Here is a 23486-nt window from a genome sequence, read left to right on the forward strand (position 1 = left end):
AGTTTATTTTGTGGTTGTAATTCAAACTGCTGATTAGGCAAGCCTTTAATTTACTAAGAATATTGCTACTTTATTTCTGATAGGAAGATATTTTGAATCTATATGATGAAAAAAAGGAGAATTTCAATATAGAGGTGAAGTAGACATTCTAATGCAAATTTCAAAAAGGCAGATTGGGGAGTGTTCATGTTTTCATCTATTAAAAGAACTGGGCCATAACTTTTTGGTGTAAGGTTAACAACAGAAAATTTGGCTTGTCTCTTGAAGTTATAACATTAGAAAAAGCAAAGATTATATTTGTAAAGTTCCTCTACTTCTCATTGATATTGTTGATCCATCAGCAATTTTTTTTCTCCTACAAATACAATCATTCATCTCATTTACAAATGATTAATGGTTAATAAGACACATTGCAGGCCACTATTTGCAAGCAGCTTACTAAGCGTCATACAGACTTTGCTTGAGCAAGCACGACAGGATGAAATGCGCATTATAGGATGCCAGACTCTATATGACTTCATCAATAATCAGGTGAATACTGGCATTTATTCTTGACTGGTCAGTTAGTTATTTGTTACTCAAGGTGTCACTCGTTGATGAGATTGAAGTTTTGCATTGAAGCTAACTTCTTGTAATCTTTGCAAGTTTCTTCCTATGCAAAACTTATTCATATGATTATACTTAATTGTGGCAGAAAGATGGAACTTACATGTTCAACTTAGAAGGCTTGATTCCAAAATTGTGTCAACTTGCGCAAGAAATGGGGGAGGATCAGTGGACACATCAGCTTCGTTCAGCTGGGCTTCAAGTCCTATCTGCGATGGTAATTTTTTCTCTCTCATTCCAATATAGGTTTTTGTCATTTCAGGGTATTTTAGCATTGAAACAAAAGAAAAGGAAAAAAAGGAAACCTGTTCCTATGTTGATGTCAGAATTACTATGTAATGAGTTATGACCACCTTTTGTTCGGAATATTTAAGGGGCGATACAGAGGTAGAGAGGGTAGGGTCGGGTATTGGCCTCAACTTTATCCTCCATGGTGTTTTTTTTGGTAGTTCCTTCGTTTATAGGTTTAGTTAAGGATTTTCCATTATTGCTTCCAAAGAGTAAAAAAGGAGGGGGGGGGGGGAATAAGTATGGCACTCAAAGGCTCAACACTGCTTTCTAGTCATTTGGCATGTGGGTTGTGCACCTTAATGATTTTTTCCATTTTTAAAGCTTAAATCCCTATATGTGATGGGTTAGATTCTTATTGTTCTCCTTCCTGTTTTCCTTGGAGAAATCTTTACCTTCCTATCCAGGATTTTAAAGACTGGTCAGGTGGGTAAACAGGTGAATGAATATCAAGAACTCTCCGTTGACATTCTTTTTTACTGCTTTATAATTTTTTTGTTGACACTTAGTAATATTCATTACCTCATGTAAACCTTGACATTCTTTTTTACTGCTTTGTAATTTATTTGTTTCTTTCTATGTGCAAACTGAACAAGTACTTGCACATTTAGCACTGGTTCATACAATTCTGGTTTAAATCTTAATGATAATCTTGGTATTTGGTTGTTTCACATTTAAGTGCATAGATACACTTTGCTTAATCTATGAGGATGTTTAGGGGCCATCGCCTAATGTGACAGTGAAAAGCTTGGGCTGCCAGCATCAGTACAAAGGTTCAGGTCTGAGGCCACTCACTTTACTCTGGTCCAGTTGTCACAGCCTGACAGGAACCTGTGAAAGCAGTACTTGCACCAATCACAATTCTTGAGTCTTTTTACTTGTGCTGGAAGTTTAGTACCTTGTTAGATTTTTTTTTTATTCATTGCTTTAGTGGTTAATTATGTTATAAATAGGCTGCTCAAATTTAATCCACTGAGAAAAACAATGAAATGCTTACCAATGTTATTTCACTAGTCAGATTGTCAATTTCCATATATAAGCTGTTAATTCAACTGAAGATTATCTGTAATGTTTGGTGACCCTGCTCAGGTTTTTCTTGTATGCTTCTTTTGATACACAGGTTTGGTTCATGGGCGAATACTCTCACATTTCATCTGAATTTGATAATGTAAGCTACCTTAAACTTTATTAGTATATCCTGTTTTGTTATTTTGATTTCTTTTTTTGCTGTAGCTTATTCTATTATTACCTTATACTTTATTATCACATGATTCACATATTTTATAGCAGTAGGTCTTTTATTATTTAGATGAGCGCATAGGTTAAAACTGCTGCATCTAATGGCACTGAGTTTATTTGCGAAGGTAAATCTGCATCAGTAGCACTACCCTACTCTGGAGCATGGTTTGAAATCTCGGTCCTGACAGGGATCCTAGTCCCTCAAGAAACCAAGATCTTGTTAGATCTTGGCCAAGATGTGGTAAAAATCCCCAGTCAACATAACCGTACTCGAGGGCCCATCTCAGTGGATGTTAGGGCCCAATTTGGGCGGGAATTTGGTATTTACCCTATTTTAGGCCTTCAAAACATAATGGTGACCTTAGATTTGTGAAAAACAATTGTATATATGAGTTCCAAGTTGACCCTAACGTTGAAACCAATATGTTGGAGGAGTGAACATGCAGACTTATAAAACATGATGTACACTATCATTTCTTGATATAAATGAAACATAAAGAAGTCAAATAATACATCAACATGTTTGATTGTTCCCAATTTCACATTACAACATTAGTTACACCATGAGAGTGCAAGAGTAAAATTAATGACTAAGCACCTCCGCCAACTTCTACTCTACCAGCACCAGCATCTTCACCACCTCCATCCATGTAGTACATAGTTTCTGAAAAAAAGAAGTTTGGGAAGAACACTCACCTTGCTTTAAAATTGGCTTCAAAATTGAGCTAAACAGCTTGTTAATGTTGCCTAGGTATAGATCCGACCAACTTTCTAGCGAAAAATTCGGCCAAAACACCAAAACCAACAAAGGGGGAAGGAGCCTCGAGACAGGTTGAGATTGAGGTATCTTGACTTGTCTCGACCAAGCTGGGGTGTTTATAAAGACTAGGTTGAGCTGTGATCTTGGTCGAGACATTTTTGTCTTTTTTTTGGGTAATGACTCAATTGCTTGAGATCTCGTCTTAAGGTCTCAATAAACTGAGATTTGGGTGAGATCTTGCGAGACCTCTAACCATCATGGGAGATCTTGAGCGATATCTCGCCACCTCAAAATACTGAGATCTCAGTTGAGATATGCCATTTTTCTAGCGTAAACTTGGTGGGTTTTAGGTCCCTAGTTGAGCTGAAACTTGATATTTAGCCTAGTTAAGGCCTTTTGAACACACTGGTGGCCTTGGATTTGTGAGAAAATAGCCCTAAGTATGTCTTCTAAGTCAACTCTATGTGTGAAATCGAAATGTTGCGAAATACAAGGTTAGACAACATGTAATGTAGAGATATCAAGTGATTCAAGTTATTAACTATGAAGTGTCAAATACATTATGTATCAAACTATCAAAGAACTTAAATGTGTTCAAAATTTTACAACCATAAGAAGTTTTAGTAAGTCATAAATCATAATCCATAATTTCATAAGTTTACAAGACTGCAAGAGTACAAGACAATTATGGAATGGGAATATCAAATATTGCCACATGGGATCAAATCATAAAAATTCAATTAAGATCTTCAGCTTCAGCTACTCCACCACCAACTCCAGGCTCTCCAGCATCAGCTCCACCACTAGCTTCAGCAGCACCACGACCACGACGTACACCAATAGTTACACGTCGGCCCTCTATCTCCATATAGGGTTGTAACAGGGCCGGGTTGGTTCGGGCTTTTGCAATCCCAAGCCCAACCCTATATATTTTAATCTACACCCATTCTCGCCCTGACCGTAATTTAGGGCCAAGGATTATTGTCCCTGACCTTAAGCCCTACAGGGCCAAGCCAAGCCCATTTCCGCCCTAATTGGCCTTGTCTTTGGTGTTTATTGGCCCTGTCCTTGGCCCTGATTGGCCCTGTCCCTAGCCCTGATTGTCCTTATCCCTGGCCTTAGCCCTGATTGGCCTTGTCCTTGGCCCTAATTGGCCCTGTCCTTAGCCTTGATTGGCCCTGTCTCTAGCTTTGGCCCTGATTGACCCTATACTTAGCCTAGGCCCTGATTGACCCTATCGTTGTCCCTGTTCCTAATTCATTGAAATCAAGCATCAGGGGCAAAATTAGGGCTAGGATTAGGGCTATAATCGGAGCCAAAATTAGGGCCAGGGTCAAGGCCAAAAATCAAGGACGGGTTGGGACAGACTCGACAAGCCAAAAAATTATCCTAGGCCCGCACTTGGCCTTAGGCAGGGCCAGAAAATTTTGGCTTTAACCCGCCCTTAGGGCCAAAATCTTGAGCCCAAGCCTTCTTCGGGCTCGGGACGGGCTTAGTGCGTGTTAAGGCCGTCAGGGCTAGCATATATTCCCTCACAGGAAAAGGAACAACACGACACATGGGTGTATCACAAAACCCGCCAGCCAAGTGTTGCTTGAATCGGCGTTTTCCTCCATAAAGGGCTCTTCCGTAGTAGTTGCATATGATCCTATGGCCTTGTGGAACCGCGGGGACACCGTGTTGCCACACAATATTATTGTCCTCCATGCTTATAAATAAAAATATAAAAGCCGCATCACATATTCAATTGAAATCAATGGTAAAGAGTCTAAAGATTTAGAGTACTACATTATTTATACATAAGTACACAACTGCACATATAAAAGTCTAAAGTTTGAATATTGAACCTGTTGACTGGTTTACTAGTTGGTATCACTCAGCATTCTGCATCAATTGATTTTGAACGGTGGCCACAGATGACTCATAAGTGAACTCATCACTGTAGTATGTCACATATCGGTTTATGTGGGACCAATATGTCCCCATGTCGAATCACTGGAGGAATAGCAATCTGGGGTAACCGTCAATCGTGGGTGGGTGAAAGACCCATTGTTACTCTTGCTATTTGTGCTACTGTTGAATATATGGGTAGGGGTTTCTAAACCAGTCAGTCAATAGCCCACCTTCATTCCCATGTGTACTCTACAGGTGCAGTTTCTTGAGGAATAGCATAATCTCCATAAGAAGAATACCCAGTGTAATCCGACCCGGTGCTATATGATCCCTGTATAGGTACTCCAATGATTGCAAACCGGCCAAACTCTACTGTTGTGAACCACTGTGACCATGATTTAGGCTTATGCCTCCTATGTTCAATTCAAGATCCTATATGCTTGCATCATCATTCGTTTGTCCCAGGTTTGATTTGCTTTTCCTACTCCTAGTATAAGTCTGGGCAATAGGGGAACCACGGCTCGCATGCGTAGGATGACCTGGACCTAGTTGAGGTGACTCCCTTTGTTGACCCTGACTTCCACCAACATCTCCACCAGCCTGATTGCCTCCGTGACTTGATGGCTGACTTGGAGGGATGGTATCATCGACATCATCTGAATTCTCACTACTAGTCCTCACCTCAGCTGTTTCAAGTCGACCAGGTGGCTCCACAAATGGTACTCTTGATCCTGCGGATGCAGCTACAGCAGTCTGACCCTCATCAGAATATATGTGGTCAGGCCACAACATCCCGGTATTAAAAAGGGCAAGAGAATATGTACTAGTCTCGTAGCCATGTTCGTTTCCTATGATACTTTATCTCCTACAGGTGCAGCCTTTCCTACTGCCCTTTGTTTATCTTCCATTCCAAAATCTGTTGCTGGAGCTGTTGCTAACCCAAAGTCGAAGGAGGCTATGTCTGAAGAAATGAGACCACCTGAGAAGAATTTTACCTGGGAATTTGTTGATTTGGCCAAAGGAAGATTTAAAGCGGTTTAGATGGGTCTCTGTGAGAGAAAAACAGACTATGATGACCTGAAAGATGTCCTAGATCCTAATGTTTCCGCATTAGGGCTTGTCGTGTCCACTCATGGACAAGGACTTTGGGCTGACATCCATGCATTTTTTTTTTTGGGTTGGGGGGGGGGTATTGAGGGTGGGGGAGAGTTATGTTTACATAACAGTTAAAACTTTTAGCTAAGCAGTAGCACAGAGGAGCATCTTCTATTTTTAGTACTGTGACCTAAATAGTTGTTGGTTTTAATGGTTTCACCTTAAACTATACAATAGAAACATATGATCATGAACCAGGAAACCTTGGGTTGCCCCATCTGGTATAGCTTTAACTGGTGACATCACGCCTATCTTCATCTTTCCTAGGGATATAACTTGAAAGATATTGAAAAGTCCCCTCCATCTAATCAGGTTACATTTCTTCTTCATCTATCATGGGCATCCTTTGTTGATTCTGCTAAATTATTTTCTAAAATTTGACCTTGATAGTCTTATGATATGCTTTGTGCCTGTAATATATTTACAGTAAATAAAAGTCACGTAGCTCTGTATTGAGTGACCATACTTTCTTTCTTTCTTTCTTTATTATTATTTTTTGAGGGACATAAGACATTTTGGTATTTAGCATTCAATAACATATGTAATCCTTCATCTTAACAGGTTGTTTCAGTTGTGTTGGAAAATTATGGTGGTCTGAAGAAAAGCTCTGAGGATCCCAATGGAAAAGAAGGGGGCCAAAATCGTTGGGTGCAAGAAGTGCTTAAGGTTGAGGGTCATGCTCCTCCTCGGACAGATGTTGTGGCAGGAGCTACTTCGAAGAGGTTTTTAAACGAGAAAGGCGAAATAAGTTTGAGCATGTACTAATTCTTAGCCAATGATTTAATGATAAATTTTGCATTTCCTCATGCTGCTAACTATGCATCGTCAAATTTTTTTTGATGACTTTCATTAGGGAAGATGCCAAGAACCCACAAATATGGTCCCAAATTTGCCTTCATAACATGGCCAAGCTAGCCAAGGAGGCTACAACCATGCGCCGTGTCTTGGAATCCTTGTTCCGCTATTTTGATAATGGCAAGCTGTGGTCTCCTGATGATGGGCTTGCTCTTAATGTCTTATTAGACATGCAGAAGTTGGTGGAAAACTCTGGTAAATAATTTTATTCTAGTACTCTTTTTGTATCCTCACTAACTACCTGAGATATCCTCTGAGAAGATGGTAAGGCTGACTCTTCCTTCATAAAAATTGTCAAAATTTTGCAGGCCAGAGCTTGCATTTATTGTTATCAATCTTAATAAAGCACCTTGATCACAAGAGCGTAGTTAAAGAAACTGACATGCAGATAGACATTGTAAAGGTTACTACCATTCTTGCTCAGCACACAACTGTTGAGTCTTCTGTACCAATAATTAGATCTGTAAGTGATCTCATAAGGCAATTGAGGCGAAGTATACATGGTTCACTTGATAATCCGAATGTGGGAGCAGAAACAACTAATTGGAACAGAGCTTTTCAAGCAGCAATAGATGAGTGTCTTGTGCAAGTAACAAAAAAGGTAGAAATTAATCTACATATTATTTTGCAAGTAGTATTTCAGGCTTTTTGAAATTCGGGCTACACGTTGGAGGTTTTATGGGGCTGCATGCCTTTGAGTTTTGATTTTATTCTTTCCCCCCTTGGTAAAGCCTTTGGGTTATGTTTCTATTTCAAGTAATGTGATGCAGAAGGCTAGATCTACGCATGTTTTTGCAACTCCCATCAAGTTCATAATGACACAGTATGGATTTGGCCCTGGTAAACAGGTTGGAGATGCAGGTTCTGTTCTTGACATGATGGCTGTGATGTTGGAGAACCTCTCAACAATTAAACTTATTGCGAGAACTACAATTTCCGCTGTTTACCGTGCTGCCCAATTAGTAGCGGCTTTGCCAAATTTATCTTATCAAAGCAAGGCAAGGGAACTTTCTTCCATCATTATTTTAATTATGTTTTGGTGCTTCACTCCTAGTGTTGAAATTGAAATTAATTCGACCTGCAGACATTCCCTGAGGTATTATTTCATCAACTGCTCCTGGCAATGGTCTATCCAGATCAACAAACACGAGTTGGTGCCCATCGCATCTTTTCTGTTGTTCTTATTCCATCATCCATTTGCCCTCGTCCTCGCTCTGCTTCTCCAGACTCTTTAAAATCCAATGACTTCCAAAGGACACTCTCTCGAACTGTTTCTGTCTTTTCGTCTTCAGCTGCTCTATTTGAGAAGCTAAAGAGGGAGAAAAGTTCTTTACAAGGAAGTGTTAGTTTAGATGCTATAGACAAAGTTGTTGATGATGAGCAACAGGGAATCCCCAACGATTTGTCGCAGCCCAGATTAAAGTCATCCTACAGCCGTGTTTATGGTGGGAAAGGTGCTGTGGAACCATTAGATGCAGATGAGAAATCTAATAGCAATTCAAATAAGGAACTGGTACACAACTCTGATGTCACTTCTGTTTGACTATTTCCATACATGTAGTTCCTTATTCTTTTGGTTAGCCTCCACCTGTCATGACTCTTGATCAATTTTATGTTCACTGAAATTCAGGATCCAACTTACCTTCGATTGAGCAGTCGCCAGATTATTCTTCTATTTTCATCCCTCTGGGCACAGTCACTTTCTCCTGAAAACACACCTGAGAACTACGAAGCAATTGCTCATACATACTGTCTGGTACTGCTGTTTTCGCGGACAAAGGTAATGATGGAATTAAGGGATTGTACTCTTGACCTCCTATGATATTTAGCCTCTAACCTTTTCTGTAATGCTCTTCATAACAATGTTTATATTTTAGTATGTGGTTTTATTAACTTTGATTCTTCTGGCCTCCTTGATTTATTTCTGCTAATTGATCTGAACCCTGAATCAATTGTAATATAATAACTCATAAAGACACTAAATAACCTGGATAATGAACCAGATTTGCTATTGAACTGACCAGGAAAGCTGATTCTGCCGGGTCAGTACTGACTGGGATCAGTTCTATAACTTGTTGTAGTTAGTAACATGGTTGTCAAAGCGTCCACCTAGGCAGCAAAGCAGTTTTTCAACCGCCTTGTTTTGAACCGCTTAATTGATGCCCAAACTGCAAAAGAACTCCAAGGCCCAAAGTGCCCGTCAGCAACAAAATGTAAAGCATGAGCCATACTCAACATCAAGAATCAATGAATCAGTAAATGCCTAGGCAGACGCTTTGACAACCATGGTTTGATGAGATGAACTTATGTTTGTGTTATTTTTTTGAATAATTTTTCATAATTATGATTCTTGAATGTTGTGGATGAATGTGACCATTGAATATCTATTTAGCTTATTATAGAAATTTGTTGTATTGAAAAGTGGTTTAAAAGTAATTGTATTGAAAATTTTTGATCCAACTGCTTTGGTCGCCTTATTGCCACCTAGGCGCTGCTTTGTCGCCTAATTGCCTAGGCGGAGCCCTAATTTCTTTGGTCACCTTGCAGCCTTGACAACCTTGGTTAGTAATTTAATGGGGTGGCTTGTACAGTGCCATGGTATCTGTTGATGTCTTATAGATCTATTTAGGCTCAGCTGTTGTTGATCTGAGTAAAATCTTTGCCCTGGCTTTCAGGATTTCAAAACTCTGGACAGCAGCTGCTGGTTCACCTGAGCTTTACTGGGATCAGCCATAGTTGACATGAAATCAGGACTACCAAGGCAGTGGAATGTGTTATGTCTTTAAGCTCATTAAGCTGTTTTGGTAGGATACTAGGATATCTAGCCAATTAAAAAAGTTCTAGGGAAACTAAGATTTCCACTAATGGTAAGAGTAAAGTATAATACAGCCGTAGATCACACATTGCCATGTACCTCTAATACCCCTCGAATTGGAGACTTGAGGATACTTTTTTTTTGTTTTTGGGAGAGGGGGGGGGGGATTCTGCTGACTCAGCAAGATCTCGCCAAGATCACCAGCCAACTTTCTTTTGAGTTGGCAATATGGTCCTTGAGGTTGAGTTTTTGACTTGGGTAATAGGATTCAAGGTAACAGTGTTAACTGATGAGACGATTTGGGCTCATTTCTGTTGTGGCAATTTCAGCTCCAAATCAGTTTGTGACTTTATTCAGCCTATGGGTGATGTGAGAAAAGGGTTCACCCCTTGGCCAAAACCCTAGAGTGGGCCGCAAGGCCACTCCTAAGTGGCACACGTAGGGCTAGCCAAACCTTCTTGGAGGAAAATTTTTGTCAATTTCAGCCCGAAATATCTGCTGGAATTAAATTTCAGAATTTTATTTCTTAATTTTCTAGAGTCTTGTTTAGAAACCTTGTTTTCATTTGGAGTTGAGTTCTTGAGTTCGTAGGAGTCTTTCTTTAAAGGACTCTTATAAGTCTATTATTACAAGAAGAGTTCCTTTCCTTTCTGTTGGAGTCTTAGTGTCTTAGGGGAATCTATTTTCAAGAAAATTCCATTAGTTGTCTAGTTTAAGCCTTTTAATTGTGTGGCTGAGATTAATTGTAAGGGAGATCCTAAATTATTAAGGATTCCCAATTAGATTTGAGTCTTCAGTGTAGGCTATAAATAGCCTTGTCTTTTCATTGTAATGCTAAATTTGGATTAACAAAATTATTAAAGAATTGCAGCCAAGTGGGTGTGGCTGGTTCCTTTTGATGGGGAACTTGTGGTTAGCTCTCTCATCTTCATCTGTTCTTTCCAGCAATTCCAGCAAGAAGTCCCACAACCTCTCTTCCAGATTCTTTTTAAGTTGAACCCCTCTCCCAACCCACCCCTAATTTCTCTTCTTTCTCCTCTTCTCCCCATACCCTGCAGGCTCCTATTACTTAATGTTTCAGACCCAGAAACATCAAGACAACAACAAGAATCTGCATGAAAGCCCTCACCCTTTTTCTCTTTCTTGCAGCTACCCTCCTTCCCCCCCCCCACCCCATTTTCTTGGATCTTGTAGAAGTTCTGAAATTTCAGAGCAAGAAGAAAAAAAGAAAGGAGGAGAAGAAAAGAAAGAAAGAAAGAAAGAGAAAAAAGATCCAAGACTCCTCTTCCAAGATCTTCAAACCTACCAAAGAACTTCCCTAAACCCTCCCATACCCAGCCACAGGTTTCCTAGAAACCTCCTGTCTTCTGTTTCATGGTAGGAATCATCCCCACAATCTTCCTTGGCCATCCCAAGCTAATTTTGATAAGTTCTTTCATCTTATAAGGATTTGAAAAAACCCTAATTTTACCTTCCTTTCCATCCCAACCCATTATTGAGCTTTCCGATATTAATTCTGGGTATCTCCAACCATCCCCTAAGAGCTTTTCAAAACCCTAATTATTTCCCACATCAATCAGCCTAATTTTGTCATAAGTTTTAGTTTCCCTGTTCATCCCACTTGAATTTGGTAAAACCCTAACTTTCCCTACCCACCATTTGGATCCTATTTTATCTCCTTGTCTTCCCTACAAATCATAATATCCCACCATATTATCCATTCCATCTTTGGTTGCTGGAAGATTCTAGGCAACCCTTAATTTAAGGGAATCCATCCAAGAAACCCTATCCCTAAAATCGGGTTTCCATCAATGGGCTCCTTGCAACCCTTGGCTTTAACTCATATAGCTCAAGCACGACATCCCATTGTCAACTACATTGTTTGGAGACCACTTTCTTACTTCCTTCCTGTTAGGAAGGGCAATTTGGGAAAGGAAAGTTCCATCGAGAGTTAATGCAAGGTGCTAACTCTCGTTAGGAAAAAGAGGCGGTAATTAGGTGTTCTATACCAATCGAAATTGGTTGATGCTCTCCTATTTTGGTCATACTTTGTTTCCTATATAGAATAGAGTTGTAAATTAGCCTATAAATAGTGAAGTTATTTTGAGGAGTGCTCATGACTCATGAGATCTATCTGAGCCTCCACAGCAAAGTCATCACTTCCATCTTCTCCTCTCCCTTGTTCTTCACCTTATTCTTTCTCAAATTTACATGGTATTTTTCAGCTGTAGGTCCTCTTATTCCTTTCGATTCTAAGAGTTACTGGTACAAACAGTTGATTCTATAGAAAGGAAAGAGATTGTACCCGGTGTGAGAGTTGTTTCCAGAAATTAAAGGGGATGCAACACCTTACGCTGCAATTGTTGGTGGTTTTTGTTTGAAGATTGATGCAGCTCCTTACGTTGCCACTATTTTGGTGTCTCTGTTGAAGATCAATGCAAGTGAATACCCAGACTGAGTTTCCTTTTCAAGGGGAGAGTTGTGCGATGACCTCTTCTCAAGATCGTTGCCACGGTTGATGCTAGAGTTGTGCCATAATTTGCCATTCTCAAGTACGATAGATCTGCAATTGATGGAGATAATTTTTCTGTGATTTGGGGTTGAGGAAGAGTGACCGTAGTCTTCCTCACTCTTGATCTGTTTTGGGCTGAGTGAATCACTTTTTGGGAATTTGATTAGTTCTGAAACTGGTTTTGAGTTGGTTTGCTGGTTCGGTTTGATCTATTGGTTCAGGTGGTCCAATATCTAGTTCTTTTCTGGGATTAATTATGATTCTGGGATTAATCTGATTCTGATTTCTGAAACTAATCTGGATCTAATTTCTGGGATTAATGTGATTTGGTTTTAATTGTGTTTGGATATGGGAGAGACTTTAAGTAAAAATACAGGAACTGAAATGATTTCTTCATCCTCTCATTGGTTAACTGAGAAGAAAATTGGAGGGTGTATCAAATTTCCACCATTGGAGGGCTATAATTAGAATTGTTCTTACTGGACGGGGATAGATAGATCATTTGACTACGACTGTACCTAAAGATGATGATACTTGGGCAATTGTTGATGCTCGAATACTTGGGCCGATGTTTAATTCCTTGGCCGATAATATTGTAGATTTGGTTACTCACATACAAACTGTGAAGGAATTATGGAAGTATTTGAATATGTTGTATTCTAGTCAGAATAATCTGGCTAGAATCTACGAATTGTCCCAGGAATTTTATCGAGTAGATAGGAAAGGTAGAGATATTACTCAGTATTTTACAGATTTTAAAAGAATGTATGAAGAACTAAACTCTATTCTACCTATCTCCTCTGGTGTCAAAACTATGCAAAATCAAAGACAACAATTAGCCGTTATGAGTTTCTAGGGAGGTCTTGGAAAGGAGTTTGAGGCAGTTAGAGCACAAATTCTTGGTAGTGATCATGTACCCACGTTCAAGAGTTCTTCGTATTGTAAGGGAGAGTACCAATAACTCTACAGAAAATTCAGCTTTGGCAATGGTTTCCCGTGGCACTTCTGGAGGACAGACCCCTGTGGACAGAATATAGGATGAACTCGAGGAAATAATACTGGAAAATATTCAGGTTTCACACAACTCTATTGACAGTACAGGACAAGTTAAGACTTGTTATCATTGTGGTCGTCGAGGACATATTCAACGATATTGTTGGAAGCTTCATGGGAAGCCCCCACACATGGCTAATGCAGTCACCACCTCTGAATCAGCCTCTACAACTACTAAAGTTCATCCTGAGGATAAGACTGTAAAGATGACCGAGGAAGATTATATTCGTTTCACTTAGTTTCAGGCCACTCAACCACAATCTGCCACTGCCACCCTTATTCCAACAGGTATCCTCTATTGCTTGTTTTAGTATTTCCATCCCTCATCAAATACATTGTTGGTTGGGGCATCCCTATTTGCAAAACCTAAAATTTGTAGATAAAAGTTTTCATTATCTTTCTTAGTTAGAATGTGAGACTTGTCAGTTTGGAAAACTTCATCGTATGAGTTTTCCCCCTTGTATAAATAAAAGATCAGACCATCCGTTCTCTTTAGTTCATTTTGATGTGAGGGGGACCTTGTCTTGTTACTTGTACTTCAGGTTACAAATACTTTGTTACATTTGTGGATGACTTTTCAAGAGTCACTTGGCTTTATTTAATGAAAAATTGTTTAGAATTATTTGACATATTCTGCAATTTTGTTATTGAAATTCGTACTCAATTTAGTGTTCCTATTTGTACTTTACGTAGTGATAATGCTAAAGAATATTTCTTTGATCCCTTTTGTAAATTTATGGCATTTAATGGAATTCTTCACCAATCCTCTTGTGTTAATATTCCTCAACAAAATGGGGTTGCAGAAAGAAAAAATAGACACTTATTGGAGGTCACCTGTTCTCTCTTTATTTGAGATGAAAGTTCCTAAATCCTTTTGGGTTGACGCAGTTTCAATCATAAAATAAAATTCGGTCGAAACTTGCGAAACTTCCCATTTTGGGAACCTCGAAATGAAAAACTAGGGGACAAAAAAAAATCCCAAGTTTTGATTGAAACCATCAAAATTTTGTCGAAACCTGGTTCAACCTAGCTACACCAGTTGGTTCATGAGAAAAAAAAATCCCAAATTTCGTGGGAAACATGGGAAATTTCATGAAAACTTGGTAAATTTCATGGAAACCTGGGAAATTTCATGGAAACTTGAGACTTTTTTTTGCAAGTTTCTTAACTTTCACAAATTTTCAATTTTTTGTTTATTTCATGTTTCCCCAAATACCACGACAAATACCCCCCTCCATCAAGACTTCCTTATCCAAATTGCGTATTCCCTTAGACTGGTTATCTTATGCATGTTGATGACTAGACTTATAAAGTTGTAGTTGTCGATTACCTTGACAACCATAGGCATAAAATGTCATGGGATGTTTATGTTCGTTGGTTGGAGGAGAGGATGTTACATACATTGTACTACTTAACTCATAGGATGGATCCACCGAGGCACTCTCTTGGCATTGAGTTGTTGATGCAACATAATCAGAAGTTACTGTTCATGCTACAGTAGCGTGAACAGTAACTTAGATGATAATTTCATATTTGGTGGGCCCCAAGTCCAGCTTGCATGGAGATAGATTCAAATTTGGTGGGCCCAAACTCCAACTTGCAAGGAGATAAAATAGGAACTGTTTTTGTGGGAGTTCTAGAGATAATTTATAATTTTGTTATTTATTATTGGGATAATCATGTAATCAAAAATTTTATTTGGGTAGGATATCTAGGATAAGTTTTAGTAAGTTTTAAATTCCTAAGAGTCCTAATAGGATCAGTCTTTTGTTAGTTTTAATTACCAAGAGTCCTATTATAATTGTTTTCATATCAAGTATGTTTGTTTTGTTATTTAAACACTTGTAATCAGCTTATTGAGGATGGAATTGAAAATATGAATTGAAGCTTGAGCTTTGTGAGTTTGCATCCCCCCCCCCTCTTCTTCTCCTCTTATTTTCTTCTTCTTATGCGTCTTCTTTTCCCTCTTCCCCTTCTTCAAGACTAATTCTTCTAAGATTTCCCTTCTTCCCCCTATCTTCTTTATCCTTCTTTCTTCTCTATTATGTCCCCCATTAGTTGTACTTTCATTTTATTGTCAATTACTTTGTATTTGATGTTTTGAAGTTAGAAATTATATATTGAATGTTATGTACTTAAGTAGTTAAATTTATTGTGTACTTTTGGACAACTCTACATTGATGTTATGTACATTGAATGACATATTTACATTGATTTTTTTTAACAAAATGCATGTGCCAATGTATTCTTTATACTCTAATTAGCTTGAATGCAAAGTCCTACCTAAAAATACTCCCTAAAACATGTAGAAACTTGCACGAAAAAGTCCTAAGTTTCCTCGAAATTTCTCAGTTTCCCACCTAAGTTTCCCATTTTCACTTGGTCGAAACTTGAGTTTCTCTCGAAATTTTTTTCTATGGTCTCAACTGCCTGTTATCTTATTAACAGGAAGCCTTCATCTGTATTAAAAGGTGGCATTCCTCATTCTCTATTATTTCCTTCATCTCCCTTATTTAACTTGCCCCCTGCGTATTTGGTTGTGTATATTACATTTGTAATCATCGCCCTGGAATCTCTAAACTTGATCCTCATGCACTTAAGTGTATATTGTGGGGGTACTCTCGAATGCAAAAGGGATATTGTTGTTGAAGATATTTTGTTATTGTAGATGTGTCATTTTTTGAGTCCACTCCTTTTTCTACTGAATCAGTTAACTTAACTGACCTAAATGATGATTTATGGATTATTCAAAGTGTTTTTCCACAGGGTACAATTCTTTCACCTCCACCTCCCCCAAGCATCCCCAAAGTGTACATATGCCATCTGAAACCACTTGGTCCCCCCTCTGTACCTACGGTCTCTACCTCTGTACCAACTTCGTCTATTGATCCTGCGGACGTTCCTTCAAGATCTGACCTTGATATTCCTGTTGCTCTTCGGAAAGGTACTCGTGTTCAGTATCCCATCTCGAACTTTATTTCATATTCTGCTTTATCACCTAGGTTTTCTACTGCTCTATCTACTAGAGACTTATCCTATTCCTAAGAATGTTCTTGAAGCTTTGTCTAATCCTGGGTTGGTCAGTGCAATGAACGAAGAATTACAAGCCTTATAAGACAATCAGACTTGGGATCTTGTGCCTTTACCCTCAGGAAAGACAACTATTGGTTGTAAGTGGATATTCACTGTGAAAGTTAATCTTGATGGTTCTTTAGCTCGCTTGAAAGCTCGTCTCGTTGCAAAGGGCTATGCTTAAGTTTATGGTGTGGATTATGTAGATATGTTTTTGCCTGTTGCCAAGCTTACTTCCATCCGCATTTTAATCTCTCTTGCTGCTACCTACAAGTGGCCCTTGTTTCAGTTGGATGTGAAGAATGCCTTCCTTCATGGAGATCTACATAAGGAAGTGTACATGGAGCAACCAGCTGGGTTTGTTGCTTTGGGGGAGAAGAATAAGGTTTGTCGCCTCCGCAAATCGTTATATGGTCTTAAGCAATCACCTTGAGCATGGTTTGGATGATTCACTACTATTGTAATAGAATTTGGATGACTCGTTGTGAAAGTGATCACTTTGTATTCTTTAAAAACTTTGATGCAAGAAAAATATTTCTTTTAGTTTATGTTGATGATATTGTCATTATAGGAGATGACATTTCAGGAATTGATAGGTTAAAGACCTATTTACAAGAGAAATTTTAGATGTTAAAGTATTTTCTAGGAGTTGAAGTCTCCCAATCAACAAGGGCATCTTCTTGTTTCAACAGAAGTATGTACTGGATCAGCTCTCTGAAGTAGGAATGTTGGGATCAAAACTCCTAGACACTCCTATGGAAACTAACTTAAAGTTAATGCCAAAAGATGAAACCATTCTTGATGATCCAGAGAAATACAGAAGGCATGTTGGGAAACTGAATTATCTGACTATGACTCGACTTGACATTGTCTTTCTTGTCAGTGTTGTGAGTCAATTTTTGTTTGTCCCACGAACAACACACTAGGATGCAGTTATTTGAATTTTGTAGTATCTTAAGAAAGCACTAGGATGTGGACTTCTTTACACAAATCATGGACATAGAAATGTTGAAGGATTCTCTGATGCTAATTGGGCTGGATCACCTATTGAAAGAAGATCGACCACAGGCTATTGCACATTTGTTGGAGGAAATCTTGTGTCCTGGAAGAGTAAGAAACAAACTGTGGTGGCAAGATCAAGCGCAAAATCTGAGTATCGTGCTATGGCACAGGCAACATGTGAGATGGTATGGATAAAACAATTTCTTCAGGAATTAGGAATTATTGATGGCACACCAATGAAGTTATGGTGTGATAATCAAGTTGCGGTTCATATAGCATCAAATCCAGTCTTTCATGAACATACCAAGCATATTTAAGTTGATTACCGCTTTGTTCGTGAGAAGTTACTACAAGGCATGATATGCCCCAAGCATGTGAGGACTGGAGAACAACTCACAAAATTGTTCATCAAAGCTCTAAGGAGTACAAGGGTTACCTATATTTGTAACAAGCTGGGCATGAGTATTATATATGCTCCAGCTTGTGGGGGAGTGTTAGGAAGGGCAATTTGGGAAAGGAAAGTTCCATCGAGAGTTAATGCAAGGCGCTAACTCTCGATAGGAAAAAGAGGCGGCAGTTAGGTGTTCTATACCAATCGAAATTTGTTGATGCTCTCCAATTTTGGTTCTACTTTGTTTCCTATATAGAATAGACTTGTAAATTAGCATATAAATAGTGAAGTTATTTTGAGGAGTGCTTATGAGATCTATCTGAGCCTCCACAGCAAAGTCATCACTTCCATCTTCTCCTCTCCCTCGTTCTTCACCTTATTCTTTTTCAAATTTACACTTCCAACCATCATACAGCTTTTGGCCAAAACGATCGAAATCTCGACCCGAAATCTCGGTTTTTCACAAAACTGAGACAAAATTCAAGGAGACTAGAAAAGGTACACTGTTTTGACCGAAACTGGTTGGTCCTATTCCGGTTGGTTTTATCATTAAAAGTCTTCACACTTCCGATCGAAACCTGTGATATTTTGCAAGTTTCCGCTCTTCAGCTTGGTTTTGTGGCAATGGTTTCAGCTGTAGCCACTCTATAGATAAGCCATTTTATGCAATAGAAAGCAGAGATTGGAGAAATGAATTTGTGGTCTATTAAACTCTTTTTCGGAGCAAAATCCATGTTCAACAGCTTTGATAGCAGTGGGTGAGAGACGCAAGACTGATATAGCCATTCCATTACCCCCTTTGTTCTGTCTTGTTGAGTTGTACTTAATGGGATAAAGCCTTTTAATAGTAGGCTTATTATAATGTTTCAAGGGTGTATCAGAGGAATCTAAGGGTCGTAAGAGACTAAGAGGTTGAAGAAGAGAGGAGAAATTGTGAGCCAGCATAGATTGAGAACTTGCCAAGATATTGGCTATATCTCTTTATTTTTGGATTCTGGACGAGATGGGATACGAGTTAATTCTCAATGTCTTCATGGGATCTTGCTTTTTTTACTGTAATCATGTGCTTCCCACTGAAACCTGACTTCAATTCAACAGTAAACAAGTTGGTGAGATCTCAGTTTAACTCAGTCTTTTGCTCACTGAGTTGGGCTCGGAAACTTTGTTTTTAAACATGTGAGAAATCCAGGAACTTCTCCTCTCCTCACAATTTATTTATTGAAAAAAAAAAATTAAGTTGGCACCCTTAAGCGTTACAATATTGACTCCTATGCCATACATTTTGACTGCATGGGCCCTCTAGATTCTTTTGGCCTTTGTACGGGTTTGTACTGATTTGCCATTTTTTTTCACCTTCTACATGTATTGTTATTGGTCACCAAGAACATTAGATGTTATCTATAGTTCCTGACAGAATTTCCCATCACTCCTTGTAATCCATCAGCTTTGGTTCTGATACTGTAGTTTGACTTGCAAATTTGCTAGTATCTTTTTTTTGCTGCTTGTTTAACGTTACTTCTCTTGCAGAATTCTAGTCACGAGGCTCTAATTAGAAGTTTCCAGCTTGCATTTTCCTTAAGGAGCATCTCTCTTGGAAGAGGAGGTAAGCTTCTATGCTTTCTTATTTACACAAGCATCTTAATTTAGTTTGAACTATTGTTAAACTTAATCTGGGTCATTATTCAACTTATCAAATCTTACTCATTTATTTATCTTATCATTTTTTTTTTGGGGGGGGGGGGAAGGAGTGTACATACAAATGAGAAAAATAAAGATTGTACTTTCCCATCACTTGAAGAACCCCACACAATGGAAGAAATACAGAGGGGGAGAAGCAAAACACAAAATAAGAACATGAGCAGAAACATGACTGTATAGGGTTAGATCATGATGTACTAAAGAATGCTAGGTTGCAACATTTCTTATCCAGCCAATATCTCAATAGGAACCAACGCAAAAATTGAGCAATCATATTATCCTCACTTGAATGAGGTCCTATGCAACGATCTCAATCAGATTGAGCTCAAAAATTGGGGAAAATAGGGACGTCTAGAAATTTCGGTTAGGATGTACTGGATTGGCGATAAGGCATCTCCAATTGGGGTCCTGTGTTGTCTATTCGATCCCAGATTTGGAGACTGTTTGTGGAAATTGTTAAAGGGGATGATATTTCAAATATGTTTCTAATCCAGAACATAGGTTTCTTGACACCATATATCAAGAAAAGAGAGGAATCCTTGGTGTTAAAGTTTTGTAGATCCAATGGATGGATGGGGATAAAACTTGGATCAAACCCAGATGGGGGTAAATGCTGGTCATCCGTAAAGTTTGGGATGGATGGGTGAGATACGTAAGTTATCAATGATGATTTCTTGAAAATTCAAAATTCAAGATATGTTGCTGTTGTGGGAGAACAGTTAGATGGATGGGCTTCAAACTTTGATCGTCAAAATTGATGGGTAGTTCCCAAGATCTGGAATTACAGCTCTTGGAAATCTACATGGGTTCTTGAAGAATGAAGATCAATAAAATAAAATTAAGAGGAAAGAAAGCAGATTGGGGGTTGAATCTCCTTACCCTGCACCCTGCAGTACATCTCCAAGCTATTACTTGTAATGGGGGGACCAATGGTTGAAGACAGTTTCAGACTCGGAGAATGGGGCTAGTGTTCAAAACATGTAGCACCACCATCCCTCCTGGACCTTGAACTACTGGTTAATTCTGCAACTGAAACTCCATTGATTTTCCATTCAAGGGAATCAAGGCAGTGACCATGAATGCACAAGCAAGATATTATTTTATCTGAGCTAACTTTAAATATTCATGATAGGTATTAATAGGGCCCTTAACAGCCAATTGCATGACCTAAGGGAACTAGCAATAGGAATTTTATAGTAAACATAATGCTACCCTTTCAATTCATGCATGGAGGGTGTAAAACCTAAATATGCTACTAGAAAAAGACTCAGTTACCTAACTTTAATTGACTCAGCTAACCCTAACTTAATTTAAACCATTGTTAAACCCTGATCAAACTTAAAAAATGAAAACTAAGTAATTAATTTTGATTTCATATGCAGCACTTTTGCTCCCATTCTAGGTCCAATACACTTCAAACTCAAGGTTCTTTAGGGCCCATAGCTTATATAACCCAAACCTCCGGTTATTTTAGGGAAAGTTAGTTATTGTTGGTGGCGGATCTGCATTAAAATGATAATTGGTCTTTTGGTCCATGTGGCTCCTGTGCCTGGCCATGAAGGTGCAACAGTACCACAGTGCCCTCATGGAAAGGTGGAAATCCTACCTAGGATGATGCTTGCACATGCAATTCTATTGTCTTACATGTATATATATATATATATATATATATATATATATATATATATATATATATATATATATATATATATATATATATATATATATAGATATATAGATATATGCCTTCAGGAGTTGCCACCCTATTCCTAGGTCTTGGCCTTGCATTGAGAGCAAGTGATAATTCTATTTGGTTACAGTTGCCATATTTGTTGATGACTTCCATTTCTTACCACTGCTTTCTCTGTTAATGGTGCCTTCTGAACTCCCATCCTATTCACTATTATCACTGTACCCAGCTCTTTACTTTCTAATGCAATTTAAAATGTCTATTTTTTCACCCAAAAAAAAAAATGTCTACCATCATATTTGTCCCATCAACGTCCCGCCACCACCACGTTGGTCTGAGTGGCATCCATCTTACTCTCTGTCTAGAATTTTGAATTTAGATTCCTACTCTTATATAATATTATATTACTAGATCATAATATTATTTTATATGATAGTATATGATCATGGTCTCATTTATCAGTTTTTATTAGACTTCAGACGCTAAGGAAACTATTTTAGTAAAATTCAACTGTCTCAACTCCCAAGCAATCGCAGCAGAGACTTGAGTTCCTTTTAGATTTCCTTCTTGATAAATAACAACTGCTGCATTGTCATCATATCATATTATCATACCATTGTCAAACTTGAGTTCTTACATGTACATACAATTACATGATATGCTGTGTGGATTAATGCTGGTTTCTTATTTTTTTGCAACATGATCTATGATGAAACAAACAAATGCTAATACCAAAATACCAAATCTTACATTTCTGTATGCTGGTTGTTAACAATGGTAAAACTAACTAAAGGGTTTTAAGAAAGCACTTGGGTTAGATGCCTTTTTTAGGTTAGCAAATGGGTTGAAGATTTGTTGGTGCATTTCTAATGTTGTGATGATTGAACATTAGTAATCGGTTTGGATGCATTTATTTTGATGTTCCGCCCCCCCCCCCCCCCCCCCCCCCCCTTCCCCCCCCCCCCCCCCCCCCCCCCCCTAATGTTGTGATGATTGTATTCTATTTTTGTCTCTTTAATAGATTATTTATTCATCCAAAAAAAAAAAACATTAGTAATTCAGGTACTATAGTTGTGTGCTGTAAAGTATCTAGTGATTATGTGATTCCCCAATGAATAAATATTTTTCAGGCAGCTAAAAGTATTCTATTGAAGTATTTTTCCACTTCGCAGGTCAACTGCCAGCATCGCGTTGCAGATCCCTCTTTACCTTGGCAACATCTATGATCATCTTTTCCGCAAATGCATTCAATATCCTTTCTCTTGTTCCTCTTGTTAAAGCATCCCTTACCAATAAAACAGTATGTAATTCAGTAAATACATGTATTTGCATTTATTCACTTATTACTGTAGAATGTAGATGCAAGTGAACTACTTTTTTTTTTCTTTTCCTTCCTAATTATCCGTTTGTGATGCTTTTAACAGGTTGATCCATTCCTAAAATTGGTTGATGATTCGAAACTACAAGCTGTTAATACTGCCTCTGACCATCCCTTCAAAGGTTATGGGTCAAAAGATGATGATAATGCCGCTTTGAAGAGTCTTTCGGCAGTAGAGATAACTAATGTGCAATCCAAAGAATCATTAGCTTCAATTATTGTGCAGAGTTTGGGACAGTCATCTGAGGCAATCTTCCTGAACTTTTAGCCTATGTAGAGTTTTAATAGTAGCTTAATAATACATACTTTATCTGAAATATGAGCTTTACTTGGTACATCTTTCTGTAGGAGTCATCAACTATAAAAGAACAGCTGCTTTCTGAATTTTGTCCTGATGAAATGTGTCCAGTGGGATCTCAGCTGTTGGACACCGCTGAGGAGGTCCCACTATTCACTTCAGAAGACAACAAATCACTTGATGAGGTAAATTGTCTTGCATAAATCCTCTACTAGCAGGAAACCTATCAAATGCATGGGAAAGTTTAAATACTTAATTTATAATTATTTTATTTTTAAAACCATGATAAGCCCCAAAAAAAAATTAATATTCTTAGCAATTGAATTACTGAAGATGCACCTAATCCTTGACCACCCTTCACAGAACATTTTTCTTTTTTACTGTCAACAACTATAGATGCCCTCCCGCTCCTATTGAAAGCATCAGCGATTTGTAAATGAAATTCAAAATCAATATTATATGTCATATAATAAATGGGTAAAAAATTTCCACCTCATATGACTTACTGTTGCAAATCTCAGTGGTCAATATTAAGCATAAGAAGAGGACCCAGCTGTTTCAAATCAGCCCCTTTTGTTGGCCTGCAATTCTTAACAACTAAACCAATTTTTGGTTTGGTTTGAACCAATGGTTCAATGGATGGGTAAAATTTATTCATGGGTATTAATGAGGTTTTAATTCTTCTATTCTTAATGATTTTAGTTGATGAGTCATTAGTCTTTCTGGGACACTTAATCTTATTATTGGAGATCTTTACTAGAACGGAAATAAAATCCTTATG

At 38.2% G+C, this 23486-nt stretch overlaps 1 protein-coding gene across 2 annotated transcripts in view; it reads left to right on the forward strand.

The window, feature by feature from the left end:
- LOC149001650 (protein SEMI-ROLLED LEAF 2-like) overlaps positions 1–23486 on the forward strand; it is a 56848-nt gene that overhangs the window by 18084 nt on the left and 15278 nt on the right. For both annotated transcript variants that reach the window (XM_089136543.1, XM_089136544.1), the window contains 13 exons: positions 417–531; positions 695–823; positions 2015–2062; positions 6503–6699; positions 6795–6991; positions 7105–7397; positions 7645–7794; positions 7881–8309; positions 8427–8576; positions 19169–19244; positions 22202–22329; positions 22454–22654; positions 22756–22890. In XM_089136543.1, the coding sequence (XP_088992669.1) occupies positions 417–531; positions 695–823; positions 2015–2062; positions 6503–6699; positions 6795–6991; positions 7105–7397; positions 7645–7794; positions 7881–8309; positions 8427–8576; positions 19169–19244; positions 22202–22329; positions 22454–22654; positions 22756–22890 (2248 nt within the window). The remainder of the gene's footprint in view (positions 1–416; positions 532–694; positions 824–2014; positions 2063–6502; positions 6700–6794; positions 6992–7104; positions 7398–7644; positions 7795–7880; positions 8310–8426; positions 8577–19168; positions 19245–22201; positions 22330–22453; positions 22655–22755; positions 22891–23486) is intronic.

The sequence above is a fragment of the Hakea prostrata genome, chromosome 10 (assembly GCF_041222555.1).
Source record: "Hakea prostrata isolate BN-2017 chromosome 10, UWA_Hpros_2, whole genome shotgun sequence".
NCBI lineage: Eukaryota > Viridiplantae > Streptophyta > Magnoliopsida > Proteales > Proteaceae > Hakea > Hakea prostrata.